The sequence below is a fragment of the Rana temporaria genome, chromosome 1 (genome assembly GCF_905171775.1).
Source record: "Rana temporaria chromosome 1, aRanTem1.1, whole genome shotgun sequence".
Lineage (NCBI taxonomy): Eukaryota > Metazoa > Chordata > Amphibia > Anura > Ranidae > Rana > Rana temporaria.
In genome coordinates this window covers 112,012,994-112,037,222 of record NC_053489.1, presented here as the reverse complement: position 1 = coordinate 112,037,222, position 24,229 = coordinate 112,012,994, and the positions used below count along the sequence as shown (strand labels likewise).

General features: G+C 44.7%; 1 protein-coding gene across 3 annotated transcripts in view; it reads left to right on the top strand.

Annotated features, from left to right (window-relative positions):
* Positions 1-24,229, top strand: part of HAPLN1 (hyaluronan and proteoglycan link protein 1) — a 134,373-nt gene that overhangs the window by 91,974 nt on the left and 18,170 nt on the right. For all 3 annotated transcript variants that reach the window (XM_040341718.1, XM_040341712.1, XM_040341706.1), the window contains one exon: positions 3,420-3,546. In XM_040341718.1, coding sequence (XP_040197652.1) covers positions 3,447-3,546 — 100 coding nt within the window. In that variant the 5' untranslated portion in view covers positions 3,420-3,446. The remainder of the gene's footprint in view (positions 1-3,419; positions 3,547-24,229) is intronic.

Sequence of the window (24,229 nt, the reverse complement as noted above, 5' to 3'; positions counted from 1 at the left end):
AATGAAATGTTGGATATCGAAAGATTTGTTGGTGGACCCAGAATGAACTAGCTGGCCTGTTTTAATGTGTTTGCAGTAATTGCAGTTTTTTGAGCCGCATTTAAATGTACCCTTAAAATTAAGCCAATTGGTTTCTTTAGGAATGGCATCAGCGGCAATATGTGCCCTGTTGATGGCCTTGGGGGGGTAACCCCGGTCACTAAAACGCTGTGACATGAGATTAGCCTCCAAAGAGTAATTCTCAGTCTTGCTAAACACCCGTTTGAGTTGGCTAGAATGGCCAGAATCGGCTCTCAAGAGGGCATTCCCTGCTGTGGGTTTCCTATAAAGGCTTGTTTCTACCACACCGTTCAAACCAGACAACCTGACATCCAGGAAGTCAATGGAGACTGCCTGCAGATTGCCTGGAGATTCAAAGAGTTATGATTAAAATATGTGAACCATTCATCTAAATTGGCCTGTCCATCTGTTGACACAAAAAGCAGGTCGTCAATGTAGCAGCATAAAAAAAAAAACGTATCAAAGCCGCGGGGGCTATCATGTCCAAAAATGCGGGACCTCTCCCACCAACCCATGTATAGGTTGGCAAGCGAGGGCGAAAATTTGGCCCCCATAGAGGCCCCGCATTTCTGGAGATAATAGCCCCCATCAAACATAAAATAATTATGAGTAGGGTTGTCCCGATACCACTTTTTTAGGACAGAGTACAAGTACCGATACTTTTTTTCATGTACTCGCCGATACCGATTACCAATACTTTTTTTAAAATGTGTCCCCAAATGCAGCCATGTCCCCAAATGCAGCCATGTCCCCACAAATGCAGCCATGTCCCCACAAATGCAGCCATGTCCCCACAAATATGCAGCCATGTCCCCACAAATGCCGCCTAGTCCCCAAAGAGAAAGCCAAGCCCTCCCGCCGCCGCCGCGTCATATATAGCCCCTCCCCTTGTCCGGGCACTTTAATAGACAGATCACCCATCCCAGGATTGGATGGGTGATCTGTCTATCAAAGTGCCTGGACAAGGGAGAGGGGCTATATATGACGAGGCGCGGCGGGAGAACACACAGCTATTCAAATGAAAGCTGTAATGTTCCCCACGCTGATCAACTAGACAGCGGCGTGGGGGGGGGCTTGGCTTTCTCTTTGAGGAATGCTCTGCTCCGCTTTCTCCGCCCCCTCTCCGCCCGCTCTCTCTCTGGAAAAAAAAAGTACCGGGTGAAGCATCGGGAGCATTTGCGCGAGTGAAGCTGACTGATGGTCTGATGTGCCTACACACCATCAGTTAAAAAAAACATTGAGTCTAACGCGTTGGCGTAAAACACAACGACGTGCAGAGAAAAATGAAGTTCAATGCTTCCAAGCATGCGTCGACTTGATTCTGAGCATGCGCTGGTTTTTAACCGATGCTTTTGCATACTAACCATCAGTTTTGACCGATCGGTTAGGCGTACATCGGTTGAATTTTAAAGCAAGTTCTACATTTTTGGACCGAAGGATAACTGACCGATGGGGCCCACACACGGTTGGTTTGGACCGATAAAAAGGTCCTTCAGTCCGTTTCCATCGGTTTTGACTGAGCGTGTGTACGTGGGCCTAAGTCAAATCCTGGGCAGAACTGTTCTGTATCTATGTCTATGGATGCAGGCAGCATGTCTCAGGATCGATCTCACATGTGCACTCCTATAGGAATCCGTAGAGAAGAGGAAGAGCCAGGAGGGGGACCCCAGATTAGGAGGACCGGGGACCACTCTGTGCAATTCTACTGCGCAGAGTAGGTAAGAATAACATGTTTGTGATTTAAAAATGACAATTAAGACTTTACATTTACCTGAAAAATGTACCCCTTTGCTTTGAATGCCTCCTAAAAAATAGCAGGGCCCTTCGTTGTATGTGAGAGTGCCTAGGCATTGTATGCCTTCAGCCTCATAAATATGTATCTGCAGTGTTAGATCTATGGCACTGCAACCTGTGACACTAGTCTCACCAGATTTGGAGTGAGATTTGGTGATGCAAGTACTGTTCGACTCGCTGTTCACCTTGCTGGAGCTTCTGACAAGAAGAAACAAAGGCCAAAATGTCTGCTCCATCCAATGTAAAACAAGACATGGCATTTCAACTGTAGGGAGACCACAGGCAATGCTGCTAATTAACCCGTTGCCCTCTGCATGCCTTTTAAGGCACCATTTATTTTTAGTTCAGTACCTCTTTAAGGCCACTAAGTTCATTAGAAAAAAAAGACAGACAGGAACTCTTTGGTAAAAACATCCTACAAAATAATTATTTTTACAATGCCTACCGGGCATTATTTAATCATGATGACAGTACATGCCATATCACCTAGGGGGCTTAATCAAATTTTCTTTCATGTCAGCTTTGCTTCATAAGTATTACTGGCCCATAGTTAGAAGGGGTGAACACATACAAAAATAACCTTTAAGTACCACGTGGGAGTAAATTAGATTCATTATATTCAGTGTCCCGATAAGTCGTCATTAGATTAATTGCGTTCTCAAACTCATCTTTCTTTGCCAAGAAACAATGGAGAAAAAAATATTAAATTATTTAAATGCTGGCTGGCCAAAGGCATTTATTAGTTCATTATTTTTTTAAGCAGTTGAGAATATAAAAAATAATTTAGACACAAACTTGATCAGCTTAGCACTAAAAACGTTCCCAGCTACTTTTGAAATGTAGCTCATTTTTATTATACTCTTAGCACATTCTGCAGTCTCTGTAAGCTACCTTGTAAATTGTATATGTTTTAAAGCACATTATTAATCCATTTTATTCTCATTTGCCCAATTAATACCCAGTGGTTCCAGATCCCTCTGCAGTCTACTGAGCCTCTCAGCTGCTTTGCAGAGTCTGGCTGTGCACCTTGAATAAGCATGTCAGCATTTCTAGGTAGCAGCGAATTGAAGAATCAATCTGCACAACTGCAGTGCTAGCACAGAGTCCTATCATGCTGTATAAACGCATGGTTTTATACGCCGTAATATATGTCAGGTTAAAATGGTAAGTGCCACTGCGGTTAAACGGCTATTTCAAATAGTATTGACCTTTTGCTCGGCCGAAAGATGTTTCATTTAACAGAAGCAATCAATATTGCTGCTCTGGTATGTGTAATTAAGCAGGATTTTATTGTTAGCCACTTCATTAAAACATTCAGGATGAGCAAAAGTAGTCATGTATATTATTATGTGTCACTTTACGGTTGCTATAGTTAATTGATGGTTTACCTCGTCATGTATCAGTTGCAGTAACTTCTCTAATGCAGAACAGGACAAGCAATGTTGTCAAGGATTTCCCCACTGATGGGAATGCTGGAACAAGTTAGGCAGCAGAAGCAGCACAGACGTTGAAGCTTTTCTACTTTTCACAAGCCTCTTTTTTTTTTCTGTCTTATGATTTTTCAGTGAAGAAAATCCATTTGGTATCCGAAGATGAAGAGGGTACTTTTCCTGGTGCTAATCTCTTTCTGTTGGGCTGATCATCATGGCAGTAACTCCCCGGTGTACAACGACAGGATCATTCACGTCCATGGTAAGACTATGGCCAAAGTAAGGCACGCCAATTTGTTTTCAGGGCTTTATGTGATATACAATACAGTATGTTGCTGTTTGCATCCTGCTTCTCTGTATCATATTATGCTGCATTGACCCTACAACCCCCCCCCCCCTTTTAACCTCTCATTACTTTTGCTAAGTTTGCATTAGTATAAGTCGTCAGCTCTTTATAACAAAGAAGCAGCTTAGGTTTAATATATATTTCCATTATTATCTCTGTACTGAATGAAGTATTGCTCCCCGACGAAGAAAGAGCTATTTAGTACCACTGCAGTGTCCTTCATGCTAAAGATAGGGGGAATATTAATGCCCTGGTATTTAAAAGGACTGCTTTATTTTTAGATGACAAAAGTGATGTGCTTACCTTTTGCTGGAGGCTGTATTCTAAAGTCCATTTCAATTCTGTATGAGCATTTTTGTTTTTTCCCTTACAGCATGCATCTGCAGCAGGATCTAATTCTGCAGTGCATGTCAGCTTTTCAGTGTTGGCATCCGTAGTTGAAAAGTCACAATGCCAAGAAAATAATACAGAGCTTGCTCATTGTTATTTTATGGCATAGAAATATAGTTTACATATATTTATTTGATAAAAAATAGATCAGCTGAATGTGGAAAGGGGGGGGGGGGCTTTATCCTTCTTTAGCTGCAAAGGGTTACTCTAGAAATGACACTGGGACCGTATAAAGACTGTAACATATTTTAATGACAGCTGTAAGTCTTGAAATGTGATGTGTGGGTCTCATTATTGTATCATATAAAATGGATTTGAGTGTTCACTGCTGCCAGATAGGCCGGGATGCAATGATTCTGTTTCATTGCCATACAGGCCCCTCTTACATAAATACTCATGACAACATTGTCCAATTTAAGAAAGGGACGCCCACTGACAGTGCATCCCAATATGTGAATTTGTTTTATAGTGAGATCCATACAGAGCAACGCTAATTAGCTCATGGCAGATTCCTTACTAAAAAGGAAAGCTGGCATTTTGCCATTGCAGAGGCTGTGTAATTATTAGCATAGTGAAATATGAATATTTTATCAGGCTTATTTGTTGTTTTTTTAGTGCATGAATAAGTATGAGGTTCAGGTTTGCTTAAAACAGAAGTCTCCAAACTTTCCTAACAAAGGGCCAATTTATGGTCCTTCAGACTTTAGGGGTGCTGGATTGTGGGCATCGGGAGTGCAAACTGTCCTAGCAATCAAACAATCCCCCATCATTGGTGTCAGTGAGAGAAATGTTACCCCATCATTGGTGTCATTGGCAGGAATTGGTGTCATGTGCAGGAATTGTGTCCAAACTTTCTTAACAAAGGGTCAATTTACTGTACTTCAGACTTTAGGGGTGCTGGACTGTGGGCATTGGGAGTGCAAAATGTCCTAGCCTCAAAAAATCCCCCATCATTGGTGTCAGAGGGAGAAATGTTATCCCATCATTGGTGTCATTGGCAGGAATTGGTGTATTTGGCAGGAATTGTGTCCAAACTTTCTTAACAAAAGGCCAGTTTACTGTCCTTCAAACTTAACTTTAGGGGGCGGGACTGTGGACACCCTAGAGTGCAAAATGTTCTAGCATCAAAAAATCCCCCAAACTTTAGGGGGCGGGACTGTGGACACCGGGAGTGCAAAAATGTTCTAGCATCAAAAAATCCACCATCACTGGTGTTAGTGGGAAAAATGTGGGAAAAATGTTACCCCATCATTGGTGTCATTGGCAGGAATTGGTGCTATTGGCAGGAATTGTGTCCAAACCTTCTTAACGAAGGGCCAGTTTACTGTCCTTCAGACTTTAGGGGGCGGACTGCGGGCACCGGGAGTGCAAAATGTCCTAGCATCAAACAATCCCCCATCATTGTTGTCAGTGGGAGAAATGTTACCCCATAATTGGTGTCATTGGCAGGAATCAGTGTCATTGGCAGGTATTTTCCAAACTATCTTAGCAAAGGGCCAGTTTACTGTCATTCAGACTTTAGGGGGGACGAACTGTGGGCACCGGGAATTGACACAAATTGTATCCTATCATTGGTGTCATTGGTAGGAATTGTGCCCCATCATTGGTGTCATTGGTAGGAATTGTGCCCCATCGTTGGTGTCATTGGGAGGAATTGTGCCCTTCTTTCCTGACAGTGAATAAAATAGTGCCTCAAGGGCCAGATAAAAGCACGCAAAGGGCCGTATCCAGCACCCAGGCCGCAGTTTGGAGACCATGGGCCCCTGGGTTCGAGGTGAATTCTGCAGGTTTGGGATTTATGTTCCTAGTCATTTTGTGTGTAGAATTAACTTTTTTTAAGACATAATTGCAATGCATGGCCTTTAAACTATAGATAGAAGGCTTAGAAGAGCTGATGAGGGGCTTTAGCATAATCAATAAGATAGGATAAGATCAGAGGATATTGTAATTGGATAGACCATAATTAAACATAAAAGAAACATAACCACATAAAAAAAAAAAAAGAAATAAAATGAAACAGTGATCCAGTGGAAATGTCTGTTGCACAGTACAAAGTGGTGGAAAGTAAGTCCAACAAAAATCCGTGTCAGGTATGTAAGATCAATCCCATCACCAGAGAAAAGGATAAGTGCTTGAAAACCTAGGATCTTCAGTGATGACACCTGTGTGTCTGCAAGCCGCTCACCTTACTACCGTAAGGTATACGGCATAAATGGTCTCAGGTGCAGGATGCAATGATGTATTCCTGTCTATGGTGGTCTTGGTCTTTTTCAACTCTCAATGGTGAGTGTGAACATAGGAAAAAAGCATAGAAAGGCTCATGGCACAATTCCGTATGATAGACAAGAGAGGAATGGATGGCAGCTGACCCAACAGAGATGCACTCATTTTTTGAGAATATAACAGGGGCAACAATCCACGAACGCTGAGTTTGTAAGCCTTTGCATACAGTCCTTACGCTGCCTTGAAATCCAAACTCTCTCCAGCCCAGGCTCGATATATATATATATGAAGTAAATTAAGAAAGAGAGGTGCCCATAGCGTAATCCCATAGTAAAAGCAGTTTATTAAACCACCAATATAAAAAACAAACTCACATTTATAATGGAAGAAAGTGCAGCAAACCACGAGCGCCGAGCTCGTATCCTTCCGTCAGCTGTAAATGTACCTAATGCTCCAATCCTGATGCGTATCGTCACATCACGTGACTTCATCAAAGGAATATATAATGTTTTAAAATTGTACACGCACCTGGAATGGCGACAAACTATAGTGTATTATTGCTCTAACAAGGAATAAGCCACATCCCTTGTGATAACTGGGCAGTGATAGGTCCTCCTTATTGAGAGATATGGGGTCTATTAGACTCTTGATCCCTCCTCTGCCATCCAAAGCATCCAATCAAACAGAGATTAGTTTGACTGCTACACTAGTCAGTAACAGCTAGTAAACAACCAAAGCCAAAAGTGAAAACATCCTCATCACTTTCAGTTTCTTACATCACAGAAGAACGCTTCTTCCACTCTTCAATGCCTTTCTGATACAACAGGTGGAATGGGAGAGCCCTGGGAAAGGCGGCAGGCAGTGGATGTGGGGGGCCTCTTCCACACCATGTAAAAGTGATCAAGACGGGGGTTAAGAATTTGGGTTAAGAATACATTAGATTACATACAATAGATTAGGGTCCCTTTAAAATTCCCTTTAAAATTCCTGCATACTGCCAGGATAGTGAGGGGATGGGGGCAGGGGGGTTGCATGACCCCTAAGGAATCCAGGTGCTTTTAAACAGCTAAAAAATAGGGCAATTTTTACTTTGAGCTGTTTATTTTTTAATGGTGTCCAAATTCATTTGGTTAGCTGAAGGCCTAGTATACTATGGAGAAAATGGACTAGGGGCTAGTCATGGACTTTACGGGCATTATATGTTGGTAAAAATACAAGTCAGCACCAAAGTGGATTTTATATAAAATCCACTTTGGTGCTGACTTGTATTTTTACCAACATATAATGCCCGTAAAGTCCATGACTAGCCCCTAGTCCATTTTCTCTTTACAAAACTTGTTTAGGACGTGGCATGCGTGTTATCATTATGCATCCACATGCGCACTACATGTGAGGATGTATTTCTCTTTTTGATTTTTTTAGTATACTATGGAGACTACCCTTCGAGGGACTGTCCCTGATTTGGAACAAAGTCCCTCTGTCCCTCGTTCCTCCTCATTTGTCCCTCATTTTGGTCTGATCTATATAGCTGTATATAAAATGCACTTTTTATCTATCAAAAAGTGTTTTTCAGCGCTAACCCTTTCATCTGATGTATAAATTGCTGCATTTGTAAATTCCAAATCTTTTATTTTTTTGGGTGTGTGGCAGGGGGGGTGTCCTATGCCTGCATACTTGTGCTGATAGGTGTCCCTCATTCCCATCTCAAAAAGTTGGGAGGTATGCCTTATCACTGACCTGAATACTCATGACTACACTTTGCTGTACATTGCAGGGCTGTTTCTTGTTTATTAACATACACTGTGGGGGCTATTTACTAAAGGCAAATCCACATTGCACTAGAAGTGCAAACTACGGGCTAGATTCACATAGATCAGCGGATCTTTAGATCCGCGTGACCTATGTGATTTAAGATCCGCCGCCGCAAGTTTGAGAGGCAAGTGGGTAATTCACAAAACAGTTACCTCCAAACTTGCGGCAGCGGATCGTAAATCCCCCGGCGGAATTCAAATTCAATAGGGGGAGTGTACTAATTAAATCAGGCGCGTCCCCGCGCCGATTTAAATGCGCATGCGCCGTCCGCAAATTTTCCCGGCGTGCATTGCTCCCAATGATGTCGCTAGGACGTCATTGGTTTCGGCGTGAGCGTAACTTGCGTCCAGCGCGTTTGAGAATCGGCGTACGCAAACGATGTAAAAAAAAACAAAATTCGACGTGGGAACGACGGTCATACTTAACATTGGCTGCGCCTCATAGAAGCAGGGGTAAGTATACGCCGGGAAAACGATTGCGTCTGCGTCGGGCCCACGTACGTTCGTGAATTGACGTATCTCGCTGATTTACATATTTCTCAGTGTAAATCAGCGAGAACGTCCCCAGCGGCCATTTTTAAATTGAAGTTAAGATCCGACGGTGTAACACAGTTACACCTGCCGGATCTTAGGCATATCTATGCGTAACTGATTCTATGAATCAGTCGCATAGATACGACCGGCCTAAGTCAGAGATACGACAGTGTATCAGGAGATACACCGTCGTATCTCTATGTGAATCTGGCCCTACAACTGCAAAGTGCACTTGAAATTGCACTGAAAGTGCAGTTGGAAGTGCAGTGGCTGTAGATCCGAGGGGGACATGCAAGGAAAATAAAAAACAGCATTTTAGCTTGCACATGATTGGATAATAAAATCAGCAGAGCTTCCCCTCATTTCAGATCTACCCTCAGATTTACAGCGAGTGCACTTTCAGTGCAATTTCAAGTGCATTTTGCACTTTTAGTGCAAAGTGGATTTGTCTTTCGTAAATAACCCCCAGCATGTCTCTTCACCTCAATACTGGGCAATTTGACCCCCTTCCTGCCCAAGCCATTTTTCAGCTTTAGCGCTGTCACACTTTGAATGACAATTGCGCGGTTATGCAACACTGTACCCAAATTAAATTTTAATAATTTTTTTCCCCACAAATAGAGCTTTCTTTTGGTAGTATTTGATCACCTCTGTGTTTTTGTTTTTTTCTCCCTCCTGGTACTTTGGGGATGTACCATCTGGTTGTCAAGTGAAAGTTACCCGGTATATAGTGGTGGGTCTACACACTTGTGGAGTATCATCCAGAATGCCTAGTGTGTCTGGCTTCCTTTAAGAAGGACTATTGTTCTTTTAATTTAACCTGACTTATATATACCTTATATCATAATACTAGTTAACTTATACAGTTTTACATAAAGTTAAAATGAAAATTATAAAAAGGTGGCAGAAATAAATAGGCATAATTTGAACATTTGTCCTGCTGTGTTCACTTTTTGAACATAAGAATGTGAGTAAGCCATGTTAAAGATATGCATGCTCATTGCCTGATCAGTAGTTATTTGAGACCCATTCAATCAGAGCAGACATACTGGCCAGTTATTTTTAAAGCTGCACTCTAGGGAAAATTGCAATTCTGCATTGTACCGGAGGAACGCATAGGGCCTACCCACATTCCAGACCATGTAGGGCGGGGGGGAGTCCATCTGAGGAGAGCCAAGAGAAGCTGGCGATCCAATAGGGTCTCGACAATCCACTGGGGATCAAGGTAACCAGGTACTGAGAGGTTGGTCTCCTATCAGTCGGTAACCTGCAAACTAACTACCTGAAGGAGATCCACACCAAAGTCTTTTGAGGAAAGTTATCTCGGTTATTTCAATCCTAAGGAGGGTCTGTGGCAGAGACTTTCCGAGTGATACTCTGGCTGCCAGGTCAGTGAGAGAGGCCTGTCCAGGTACGCTATACCCACTCCGGTTGGAGTGGCGAAGAAGACTAAGGCCGGGTACTCACGACCAAACATGTATGGTGAAAGCGGTCCGTCGGACCGTTTTCACCATACATGTCTGCCAGAGGGCTTCTGTACGATGGTTGTACACACCATCGTACAGAAGTCCGCGCGTAAACAATACGCGGGGCGTGTCCGCGGTGTCGCCGCGTCGATGACGCGGTGTCGCCGCGACAATGACGCGGCGACGTGGGCGGCCCGCCTTTAAAATGCTTCCACGCATGCGTCGAAGTCATTCGACGCATGCGAGGGACGGCGGGCGCCTGGACATGTACGGTAGGTCTGTACTGACGACCGTACATGTCCGAGCGGGCAGAATTCCAGCGGACTGTTTTAAAACAAGTCCAGGAATATTTGTCTGCTGGGAAAAGGCCCGGCGGGCAAATGTTTGCTGGAATTCGCCCACACACGACCCACACATGTCTGCTGAAACTGGCCTGCGGGCCAGTTTCAGCAGACATGTTTGCTCGTGAGTATGGGGCCTAAGTGTTGTTGGAAGCAGGACTGTTTCCCTACTATTACGCCTGAATCTGCTACTTCTCCTTCTGCTTCACCTCTACTCTTCACCACAAGTTTTGTTGTTTTTACCCGGCTGGGTAATAAAGAGCACAGAAAAAGACACCTGTCGTGGACATTCCATTACTGCTATATGCATCATACACCCCTAGACGGTGGAGGAGCTATGAGGTAACATGCCACACAAAACAAACCAGCAGCTCCTTTGACGGTAGTGCTACATATACAGGGCCAGATCCACAAAGAAGTTACGCTGGCGTATCTATTGATACGCCGCGTAGGTGCCACCCCCCTAACACTACTGCTGCCACCCCCTTAATACCACCGCTGACACCGCCCCTCAACACCCCCGCTGCCATCCCCTTAATACCACCGCTGCCACCCCTTTAATACCATCACTGCTACCCCCCCTCAACTCCACCGCTGCCACCCCCTTAATACCACCGCTGCCACCCCCCTCAACACCTCCACTGCCACCCCCCTCAACACCCCCACTGCCACCCCCTTAATACCACCACTGCCACCCCCCTCAACACCACCGCTGCCACCCCCTTAATACCACTGCTGCCACCCCCTAAACACCACCACTGCCACCCCCCTTAATATCACCGCTGCCACCCCCTCAACAACACCACTGTCACCCGCCTTAATACAACCGCTGTCACCCCCCTCAACACCACCGCTGCCACCCCCTTCAACACTATATCACCTCTGACACCTTCCCTCAACACCACTGCCACCCCCTCTCAACACTACCACTGCCACCCCCTCTCAACCCTACCACTGCTACCACCCCTCAACACTATCACTGCCACACCCCCCAACACCACCATTGCCACCCCCCTTCAACACCACCACTGCTGTCACTGATGCCCCCCCCCCCCAACACCCCTTAAAAAAAAGTATCAAGATTATGCTATTGCGGGGGGGGGGGGGCTTCATCATTTCTTGCACTGGGGCCCTGAAGTTTCTAGTTATGCCTCTGGCGAGAGCAGCAGTGGCTAATTTTTAATACAGGAAGCTCCTACACAAATGCAAAGTTTCATGCTGGATAGCTGCACAGATCTGGGAGGAATACACAAAGCACACCAAGATTTTAGTAAAAAAAGTTAAAAAAAAAAGTACACTCCTCTTTTTTGTAGTTAATAGTTGCTTATCCCGGAGTTCAGCTTTTAAGTGATAGTGAATGTTCAAATATTTTTTTTTAAACAACAAACATGCCTATATTTACCTGCTCTTGCAGAGAGAAGCCCCGATTCTCTTCTTCTGGGCTCCCCCGCCAGCGCTTCAAGCCCCTCCTCTTCATTGGGTGCCCCTACAGAAAGCCTCTTTCCATTGGGGCACCTGTGCGGGCTGTCTCCCTAGTCCCACTGCTGCGTCCATTGACATGCCCCTCGCTCCCATTTCACAGCTTTTGATCGACTGCTGCTATCAATCTGTCCAATCAGGAGAGAGACAGCGGCTGGAGCAATTGTGCTTATGTACATCATTGGATCGGATTGGGCTCAGGTAAGAAAAAAGGCGGGTCTGGGGGGGAGCTACAGCACAGAATTGTTTTCACCTTAATGCATAGAATGTATTAAGGTAAAAAAAAAACGTATTGCTTTACAACCACTTTAAGCCTACATTCCTAAGACCATTGACATGATGTGGTGCAGGGCTAACATAATGATATGTGAGCCCAAGCTGGCATTATCAAATGTCCCCAGAGACTAACAAGAAGTGGATTTGATGACAATAGGGGGTCATTTAACCCAGAAGAGAACCGTTGCTGGCCAACAGAAAGTCTGTTGGTTACATCATCAGTGAGGTGGTAAGCATGCAGCAAAAGTCACTTATTTTTTTGTACTACTACTGGGCTTTTGTTGTTTTTTGTTGTAGTTTTTTTTTTGTTTGTTTGTTTTTTTAGCAAAATGTCACTGGGAAATTGTATTTTCTTCTCAAAATAGGAATATTTGTTTTGTTTAGACAGATTGGCCCGGATTCAGAAAGAAGATACGACGGCGTATCTCCTGATACGCCATCGTATCTCTGATACCGGCTGTCGTATCTATTTGCCTGATTCATAGAATCAGGTTACGCATAAATTCCCTAAGATCTGACGGTGTAAGTCACTGTCGGATCTTAGGGAATCTATGCGTAACCTTAGGCTGCAATCTCACGCTGGCCGCTAGGTGGCGCTTCTGTTTGTATACGCGAGGAATATGCAAATGAGGAGTTACGCCGATTCAGAAACTAACGACCGCCCGGCGCTTTTTTTTTACGTCGTTTACGTCCGGCTTTTTCCGGTGTATAGTTACCCCTGCTATATGCGGCGTATCCTATGTTAAGTATGGCCGTCGTTCCCGGGTCAAATTTTTAATTGTTTACGTTGTTTGCTTTAATTGAATACGGATGGACGTAATTTACGTTCACGTCGAAACCAATGACGTCCTAGCGACGTCATTTAGAGCAATGCACGCTGCGAAATTTTACAGACGGCACATGCGCAGTTCGTTCGGCACGGGGACGCGCCTGATTTAAATTTTACACGCCCTCTTTAGCCGCGAAATTTGAATTCCGCTGGGGGATTTACGATACGCCGCCACAAGTTTACAGGCAAGTGCTTTCTGAATAAAGCACTTGCCTCAAAAACTTGCGGCGGCGTAACGTAAATCAGATCCGTAAATCAGATCTAAAGATTCGCTACCCCATTGTGCTTAGATTTAACAGTGGCGGCCCGTCCATAGGGACGCACGGGGGCCGCCCCCCCCCCCCCTCCCACAGTCACACAAAAAAAAAAAAAAACAGGCCCTTTAAGAACTTTTATTCGGCTAAAATGTCATTTTGACATTTTAACCGCAGTTCTGACGGCCATCTATAGAGGGCGCTGCAGCGCCACCCCCTCTCGCAAATAACACACATTCATGCATAAATGCACGAATGTATGTTATTGCTGGTTGCCAGCTGCCTGGTCTATTCATATAACCGGACGTGGGACGCCGGTTACCCGAATAGCGGCAGCTGGTTGGCCGAGGGGAACTGCCTATCAAAGCCAGCGGCTCTAGTAGGCTTTTCTCCGGCTCTCGGATGTCTATACTCGGAGCGCAGGCAATCTGCGCTCCTTGCATAAGACAAACGGCCGTTTCAGCCAATCAGGTTCCCGGATTCTGGTTATCAGGAACCTGATTGGCTGAAGCTTCACCACAGCGGCAGAAGACATCGAGGGAGGACATGGAATCCTCAGGTAAGTGCTTTTTACAGGGAAAGGGGCACAGTGACATCATGGGGCACAGTGGTGACAAAGGGCACAGAGGTGACAATTGGCACAGTGGCATCATGGGGCACAGTGGTGACAAAGGGCACAGAGGTGACAATTGGCACAGTGGCATCATGGGGCACAGTGGTGACAAAGGGCACAGAGGTGACAATTGGCACAGTGGCATCATGGGGCACAGTGGTGAGTGACAATGGGCACAGAGGCATCATGGGGCACAGTGGTGACAAAGGGCACATAGGTGACAATTGGCACAGTGGCATCATGGGGCACAGTGGTGACAAAGGGCACAGAGGTGACAATTGGCACAGTGGCATCATGGGCCACAGTGGTGAGTGACAATGGGCACAGTGGCATCATGGGGCACAGTGGTGACAAAGGGCACAGAGGTGACAATTGGCACAGTGGCATCATGGGGCACAGTGGTGACAAAGGGCACAGAGGTGACAATTGGCACAGTGGCATCATGGGGCACAGTGGTGAGTGACAATGGGCACAGAGGCATCATGGGGCACAGTGGTGACAAAGGGCACAGAGGTGACAATTGGCACAGTGGCATCATGGGGCACAGTGGTGACAAAGGGCACAGAGGTGACAATTGGCACAGTGGCATCATGGGGCACAGTGGTGAGTGACAATGGGCACAGTGGCATCATGGGGCACAGTGGTGACAATGGGCACAGTGGCATCATGGGGCACAGTGGTGACAATGTGCACAGTGGCATCATGGGGCACAGTGGTGACAATTAAAGGGCACAGTGGTGACAATTGGCACAGTGGCAACAATTGAGGGGCACAGTGGCTGTGTTTGATGGCATGGCACAGTGGTGACAATTGATGGAACAGTGGCTACGTTTGATGGCATGGCACAGTGACTGTGTTTGATGGCATGGCACAGTGGTGACAATTGATGGCACAGTGGCTGCTTTTGATGGCACAGTAGCTGCGTTTGATGGCATGGCACAGTGGTGACAATTGATGGCACAGTTGCTGTGTTGCATGGCACAGTGGTGACAATTGATGGCACAGTTGCTGTTTGATGGCATGGCACAGTGGTGACAATTGATGGCACAGTGACCGCATTTGATGGCATGGCACAGTGGTGACAATTGATGGCACAGTTGCTGTGTTGCATGGCACAGTGGTGACAATTGATGGCACAGTGACTGCATTTGATGGCATGGCACAGTGGTGACAATTGATGGCACAGTTGCTGTGTTTGATGGCATGGCACAGTGGTGACAATTGATGGCACAGTGGCTGCATTTAGTGGCATGGCACAGTGGTGACAATTGATGGCACAGTTGCTGTGTTGCATGGCACAGTGGTGATAATTGATGGCACAGTGGCTGTGTTTGATGGCATGGCACAGTGGTGACAATTGATGGCACAGTTGCTGTTTGATGGCATGGCACAGTGGTGACAATTGATGGCACAGTGACTGAATTTGATGGCATGGCACAGTGGTGACAATTGATAGCACAGTTGCTGTGTTGCATGGCACAGTGGTGACAATTGATGGCACAGTGGCTGCATTTGGTGGCATGGCACAGTGGCTGCGTTTTATGGCACAGTGGCTGCATGTGATGGGCACAGTGAGGCTGCAATTGTATTTATTTTTTTCGTTTGCGCCCCCTCAAAAATTTTGAGCACCAGCCGCCACTGATTTAGTATATGCCTTTTTGAAGCTGCCTTAATTTCTGTACACTTGTATGCATCTGAGATTGCTGTGAATACCACAACTGTAAAAAAGTGTTAATGGCACGATGTGCAATACTTTTCCTGATTTTCACTCCTCTAATTAGCCATCTTTACCTTCTATATGTTCACGCATTACCAAAAGTCAAATAAGTAGAGGAAGCACAGTTGCCCTGGAAAATCTAAACTCGTCTTCATTAGGCTTTTGTACAGTAAACATGTTGGAAACACAACGCTATCACATTTAGTTAATATAGTGGCATTATGAAAAGTTATAGCTGTCTATTAATCCAATTTGCAAGGGCTCTGAAAGGTCAGTGAAACACTCTAATAAGCCTGTATATCTGCCTAGCCCTTTCTGAACAAATTGTTTATTTTATTCCTTTCGATGGAAAACAATGTTGCAATTGATTTGTATGGTATTTATAACCTTCGAATATAAATGTGAGCTAAGCAGCTTTTATTAAAGGGAGAATTACTTGCTAGCATGCAGAAGGAGACAAGTAACTTTTATAATGTCAGTGCTAATAACATCTTCTTACAATTCTCATATCTTAAAATAATTATATGTAATAGAACATGGAAAGCAAAGCTTTATGATTATACGTAAGTATAAGCAGTTATTATAGCATTAGAATGGGGTGACAGTATATGTATTGATTTTATTTGGAATTAAGCCAGAGGAAATTATTTGTACTGCTTTACCATTTTATGTTTAGCCTTACATTCTTATCACTGTCTGTGTTTTCTTCACATTTGTCCTCAATGTCCCCAGTAAAACATTTCATTGTGAGTGCAGCATTTGTTCAATGTAACCTCAAGGTTGTCTAATCATTTTGTAAACTCTGGAGAATTCAGACTTGTTCCTGCATCTGCTTAACACGTGAGTCATATGGGGACAAATGCTTAAATCGACAATGTACAAGGAAGGAATTGGAATTCTCTGAGTGTTTGTTAACCCCCAAAAAATAAAAAATAAAAATCCTGGTCCCTTAAAGCAGATTACACAGCATAGTGCTTGTGCTGTGTAATATACCCCCCTCTAAACTGTAAAAAAAAACTCTCTGAATCTGCCACTTCCTGTATGCCCTCTCTACAGGAACAATGAAAATCAGGGCTGCTAAGCCCTGACCACCATTATCAGAGTGCATCCCTGCATCATACGCTGCTGTCACCTCTGCTCTCCTCTCTTCCCCTCACCCCCTCCTTCCTGCCTTTTCCCTCTGTGTATCTGCCTAATAGAGTGACTGGCATAGTCTTATAAATATCTTATAAATATGGGTTCACAAACACTTTAAAGCATTTGTTAACCAAAGAAATAAATCCTGTTCCCATTAGGCACGTGTACAGCACAATGCTTGTGCTGTGTCATTTGGCTCCCTGTAACACCTAAAAAACCTGGCTGATCCGGCATGGCTATACCCTCCCCCCTGTAAACTGACCACGATATATTATGGCTACTGAGCCCTGACACCGTGGTCAGTTTACCCCCTTGGGGCTTTCAAACTGGAGTAAATAAAACGGCTCTATCAGGGCGCTTTACAGGCACTATTTTTAGCGTTATAGCGCCTGCAAAGCGCCTCAGTGTGAAAGGGGTCTAAAACAATCCAAAAGGTGTCATGCATTTAAAGTGTATATATGATTTTTTGTTAACACTGCACTTACCCAGCCAACCAGTACTAAACATACCACAATTACAAACAAAAATAAAAAAAATTATAATATCATATATACACTTTAAATGCACCTTTTGGGCCCAAGAATTGTCCCTCGCACACAATGTTTTACACCTGCATTTACACAGGATGATAAGAGCATGCTTTGGTCTGGTCAGTGGTCTCTTTTACACAGTAAAGAGTGATGCTAAACTACCTGAGTTCAGCATCACTCTTTTTTACTGTGTAAAAGAGACCATTGACCAGACCAAAGCATGCTCTTATCATGCTGTGTAAATGCAGGTGTAAAACATATTTTTTTGCAAACAGGCTGGCTGGCTGGTGTTACTTACGTTTTAGCAGTCTTCTCTAGACCCTGGTGTCTGACTCTGTGGCTGCAGATACACCTTTGCGACAGGCAGAATGGGATTCCTCCAGCTGAGCTGAATAGTCAGTCGGACTATTGATGCTTCGGCTTCTAGCGGGGGGGACTGGGGACCCCGGCCAGAAGAACATGGATGCGGCCCTCCCCGCGGAGCCGGCCGCAGAGAGGCCGGCAGCGGGTGAGCAGGGCCGGCTCTAGCAGCTGCCAATGAAGTCAGTCAGGCCCGAAATTGACATGTGGCCCAGGCAGCTGCGGCCGACTGGGCATATGCCCGGTGTGCCCTATGGCCAGTCCGGGGCCTGGGCGGGGTTCTTGTTCAGGGTGTGGCGCCCACCTTCAGGGCTACCACACATCATGGCTCCCCGGCGATATGGCCTACCAGGCCGGGGTGCGTGTGCTACAAGGTGTTCTGTTCCTGGTTCCGGGACCATGTTGGCCCGGAACATCTAAAGCTGTGGCGGGGCTCCAGTAGTCGACTGGGCCCCAATTCTGAGGAGATCCCAAGCGAGATAGCTGTTCGGTGGGGAGCCCGTCTGAGGAGCGCCAATGAGAGGCTGGCAGTCCAACAGGGCCTAGACAATCCACCGGGGATCGAGGTAACTGAACACTGAGGGGTGGAAGTTAGCCTCCTATCAGTCGGTGACCCAAAACAAGAAAACTACCTGAGGTTGATTCGGGCATTAATATTACTGAGCAAGATTTACTTCACTATCTACATTACAGAGAAGGGGCCTGTGGCAGAGGTTCCACTCTGATTCTCATTTCTGCCAAGTCTGTGGCAGAGGCTTGTTTCTTTTCAAGGTTCCGGCTGGAGTGGCGATGAAATGAAAGTATCGTTGGAAGCAGGATTGTTTCCGTTGCTGTTAGGCCTGAATCTGCAATTCTCCTCCTCACCCATCTTTCATCTATCTACCTCAAATTTACTGTTTGCCGTGTTGGGCAAGAATAAAAGCACAAGAAAGACACCTGCTGTTTGGACATTCCATCATTGCTGCTCTCATCTATCTACCCCTAGGTGCTCATAGAGGTAACACGCCATCCCAATTTATAACCAGCGGCTCCTTCGGGGGTGATTGCTACACCTGTGTCTGTGTTATATAATAAATATTCTTATCTGTACCGATAACACAGCGGCTCCTTCCAATCTTGTGACTCCTCGGCTCTCTCTCTCTCATCTCCTCCCCGGCTGACGTCAGGGGCAGTGCTCAGCCCCACCCACTGGAATTGTCAGCTGGGCAGAGGAGAGGAGAGAGGAGGCATCTGAGCACTGGGAGCCGATGTGTTATTGGTACAGATAAGCATATTTATTATATAACACAGGCGCAGGGGAACTTATTGTTATAATACGGAGGGGATGGGGGCATTTAATATCAGTGACTTAACAACCACTTTAACAATATCCTTTATACTTAATCAAAGCCAACAACCACTTTAACAATATCCTTTATACTTAATCAAAGCCAATCAGACAGAGGAGCCATGGCAGGTATGGCTCTGACTTGGAAAAGCTTGCAATGTGCCAGGCCACCAATATTGCTATTTTATTCATGTGTGTGGTAGGCTTAATCCCCCACTAGTTTAATATTTCTTTGGGACTCTCATAAAAAAATACTCCTTGCTATATATCAGCCAACCAAAACTGATTTTCATCTATGTGCATGTGGTTGTCTTAAAGGAGAAGTATAGCCAAAGTTTTTTTGACCCGTTTTCTTCTGTCAGTGGGCTAAAGCCTGCTGTCACCTGACATCACTCAGCCAGTCCAGGTTCGGCAAAGATCCCAACTATATGGTCGGGATCCATCTATATGCCTGGACCATCAACTTGCCAAGAACTGCTGGTTAGGGAACAAGAAGCTACTAAGGGATCCTTTACTACATTATACCAGCAAGTATATTGGAGCGAGTCTGCTTAGACCTGCTGGAACTTTTAGTGGTGATCTTATGATGTTCTGATACTACGATTATACCCGAAATGGTGTTCTGGCTTGGTATTGGAGTGTGTCTTCGCAGACATATTAGCAGGATTCCCATCAGTTATCTGTTGAGCCTAATTTGACATTTTAATCAGACCTGGAGGTGAGCGGCCAATCTGTATATTTATTGGTGGTGGTTTTCTTTCTTTGATTCCTTTCGTTGTTGGATTGATATTTAGTCCCCTTCTAAGATATGGACTGACAAGTCATCTTGTTCACAATTATTATATCACATATTATTTTTTTTGGACTTTAGTTATTATTTTACTCACTAGGTGTCTTTCACTTTATTGAATAAGCACACCATTTTTTTTTGTCTGTTTTATTAAACCCTCCTATTGTTTTCAGCCAAGGAAGCTGCCATCTTAGGCTCTGTTTGACCTTTAACTTCCATAATGATGCACATGCGATCAGTTATGACACCAGCCTTTTGATGGCTTTACAGTTTGGTTGAGAGCACAAGCCATTGCCAGTGTGACAGTTACATTCCCAGCATGTGACGGGAATGTAACTGTTTTTTTTTTAAACTGTTCAATCGATGGGTTTGGCTCCGCTTTAAGAAAATAGCAATGCATTGGGTTACACTCACACATTACTTGGCATGCATGCACTTTAACCTTTTTTCCTCTCTGCAGCACAGCGTCATAACAGAAAAAGTGATAAACCTGGATCTACACGCAGCTTTTTGTGTGTGTTTGTGTGTAAGATTGTCCATGGGTCGCAAGCCCCTTTGAAGTCTATTGTAGTAAAAATGAGGGTACACTGTTGCACCTATAGAGCCATGTCACAACAACCATTTTGTAGCAGTGATTAGTTGCTGCAGAAAATTGCTAATGGCAAGGATTAACCGTGATTTGTAGCTAACAACGTAATTGCTAACGGTAGGTCAAACTTTTGCTACATCACTATGTTGTGTTCACTGCTATGAATTGCTCTCCTTCAGCGATTTGTAGCCAAGCAATAGAGGTGAATGCAGAGAGACTGCCGTTGGCAATCTTGTCGCTGACATGAAATACTGCACAAACTTAACTGCTGAACATTTGAGCTAAAGATTGCTGTAAAATTATGGAGTTAGCAATTCCATGTAAAATAACTATGTTTACCTTCGTGAGACAAGGTACAAAATCACCATTACAATTAGGGTGCTACTAATACTGTTAGTTGATATAGTATATGACCTGTAATGGTTTCATTCAGGCTCTGCTCTTTTTTGTTTATAGATGCTCTAAAGGGTTAGGGTTGACACTGAAGTAGGATGATATTGGATAACTATCCTTGCAATATAGTCATACTGACAAGCAGTTTGCTGGCAGGCACACAAGACTTGCGTAGCTTGTAAATACACATTGGAGCAGACTTGTGCTTTGCTTATGCAGGATAAAGCAAAAGGTTCACTTTATAGTCTCTCCCTAGCAGTACATACGCAACTTTCCTTAATATTTTTGTTGCTCAATTTATCTCATTTAGAGTGAGAATGTTTTATTTAAAATCCAGGTTACTCAAACCAAAGGTTACAGTGGTCCTAGTAGTCTCTCCGCAAAGAGTAGTGAGTCACACATTCCTATATACCTGGCAGTGGTATTTGCACTGTACCCAGCAAGTGAACAGAGCAGAGGGAGAACAAAACAAGTCACTGGGCTAGATTCAGATAGATCAGCGGATCTTTAGATCCGCGTAATCTAACTTATTTACGATCCGCCAGCGCAATTTTTTGAGGCAAGTGCTGTATTCAGAAAGCACTTACCTCGAAACTTGCGCCGGCGGATCGTAACTCCCCCGGCGGAATTCAAATTCCGCGGCTAGGGGGAGTGTATTATTTAAATCAGGCGCGTCCCCGCGCCGATCGTACTGCGCCTGCGCCGGCCGCGATTTTTCACAGTACGCATGCTCCCAATGATGTCGCTAGAACTTCATTGGTTTCGGCCTGAACGTAAATTACGTCTATCCGTATTCGCGACCGACATTGTTTTCACGTGGACGTAAATTACGTCCAGCCCCATTCACGGACGAATTACGCAAAAAAAAAAAATATTTTCAAATTCAACGCAGGAACGACGGCCATACTTAACAATGGACACGCCGCATATAGCAGGGGTAAGTATACGCCGGAAAAAGCCGAACGCAAACGACGTAAAAAAAAGCGACGGGCGGGCGTTCGTTTCTGAATCGGCGGAAATCGGAATTTGCATATTCGTCGCGTAAAAAAATTAAGCATCACCTAGCAGCCGGCGGGAGATTTCAGCCTAAGATCCGACGGTGTAAGTCACTTACACCTGTCGGATCTAAGGGAGATCTATGCGTAACTGATTCTTATGAATCAGTCGCATAGATCCGACCGTCGGATCTCTGAGATACGACGGCGGATCAGGAGATACGCCGTTGTATCATGTGCTGCTAGGGCGCCCCATTATGTGCTGCTAGGGTGGGGAATAATAATGGAATAAAAAAATACACATTCATACTCAGCTCTATGCTGCAGAATCCATGTGATTGTCTGCTCAGAGCGGAGATCAGAGACTGTCAGTCTCTGTTCTCCACTTTGCTCCACTAGAGCTCACTGGAGGGACAGGTAGGAGAGGGGGTGGGAGCAGCTGGCTGCAGCTCTCAGCCCAACTCTAAGGCCTCGTACAGACGAGGGGACAGTCCGCTGAAAACGGTCCGCCGGACCGTTTTCAGCGGACATGTCCCCTCGGAGATTTCTGTCTGATGGTTGTACACACCATCAGACAGAAATCCGCGCGGACAGACAGCGCGGTGACGTGTCCGCGCCGTTGCCGCGACGATGACGTGGCGTCGTGCGCGGCGCTGGAAGGTCAATGCTTCCACGCATGCGTCAAAGTGATTCGACGCATGCGAGGGATGGCGGCCGCTCGGACATGTACGGTGAGTCTGTACAGACGACCGAACATATCCGACGGACAGGATTCCAGCGGACATGTTTCTTAGCATGCTAAGAAACATGTGTCCACTCGAAAACGGTCGGGTGGAGAAATGTCCGCTGGAAATCTGTCCGGTCGGCCGTACACACGACCGAACATGTCTGCTGAAACTGGTCAGCGGACCAGTTTCAGCAGACATGTTTGGTCGTCTGTACGAGGCCTGAGAGGCAGAGCCAGCTGTTAATCAGGCATCTAGGTGTTTTCTGACAATCCTTCCTCCTTCCAGATCTTGAATCAGCTCTGGTACCTCAGCTGAGAGCAGGCAATAGCTGACTGGGTCAGAGGAGAACAAAAGCAAGTGCACTCCTCTGACCCACAAGAGAAATATGGCCAAAAAAAGCTTTGGCCATACTTCTCCTTTTAAAACAAATCCTTTGTTTGCATTGGCAAAACATAGGTTTGCTTTAAATATGACAGTATAAGATATTTCTAAAATACACCATACCTTCATCACTGTTAAAGCCTACTACATCATCTTTCACAGCATTATGCTTTTTACTACAGTATACCAAAGTACAGGTGTTCTTTAAGGAAGTGATACTAGATGAAGAGCCAGCAAATGTGTTTCTTGTGCTGTTTGTATAGAAGAAAATAAAAAGCTTACTAAAAGGTACACTGATGTATGTGTGTGCCTGCTGGATAAGACGATGCATTAGCACATAAAAATATGTGCTTTGCCTTTTCATTTTTCCTGCTTCATAAACAAGTCTCTGTGAGTTTATAGAGTGAGTAAAATAGAATGATATTTGGTACAGTGTTGTAAAAATTATTGGAAGAGAGTGCTTTTAAAAAATAAAGTTTGTTAAACTTGAATGCAAAAAAAATTAAAATATATTCACACAAACATGTATATGATGCTTTTGTGTTAACACTAAAGCCCTGTACACACGATCGGATATCTGATGGAATCTAATCTGATGGATTTTTTTCCGTCGGATATCCGATGAAGCTGACTTTCATCAGTCTTGCCTACACACCATCGGTCAAAAATCAGACCGTGTCCAAACGCGGTGACGTAAAACACTACGACGTGCTGAGAAAAATGAAGTTCAATGCTTCCGAGCATGCGTCGACTTGATTCTGAGTATGCGTGGATTTTTGACCCATGGACTTCCACACAGACAATCATTTTTTCCTATCATATTTTTTATCAATAGGAAAAATTTAAAACATGTTCTATTTTTTTTAACCGATGGAAAACAAACCGATGGGACCCACACACAATCGGTTTGACCGATGAAAACAGTCCATCGTGTGTACAGGGTTTTAGCATTGATTAGCATACACAGAAACATTACATAAGCCTTTCTAAACTGGGGTGCCAACTGAGTTTGTCAGGAGTGTTGTAAAAATAAAATATATAAAATGTCAACAAAATGGCTAGGGGATCACATGTGATGTCATCGGTTGTAGGCAGTCAGCCCTAGGAGCAGCTAGTTCCAGTGACTTAATATGGGATAGTTGATGCCTTGAATGAATTGGGTTAAAGTTCAGGCTAGAAAATATATATTCATTGTACAACCAGTTTACTTTACTGGCATGTTAAAGTAGAACCATAGGCAATTATTGTATTTTTTTTAGTATAGAGAGGGGGGGTTATAACCCCTGTCAGTTTTTTTTCCGTCATCTGTGTCCCATTGCAGAGATTTCTCTTCACTTCCTGTCCCATAGCCAAACAGAAAGTGAGAGGAAATCCCTGTAAATCAAGGGAATTCCTTGGGGACCCCCAGGTCATCCGAACTAGGGTACCTATTGGAA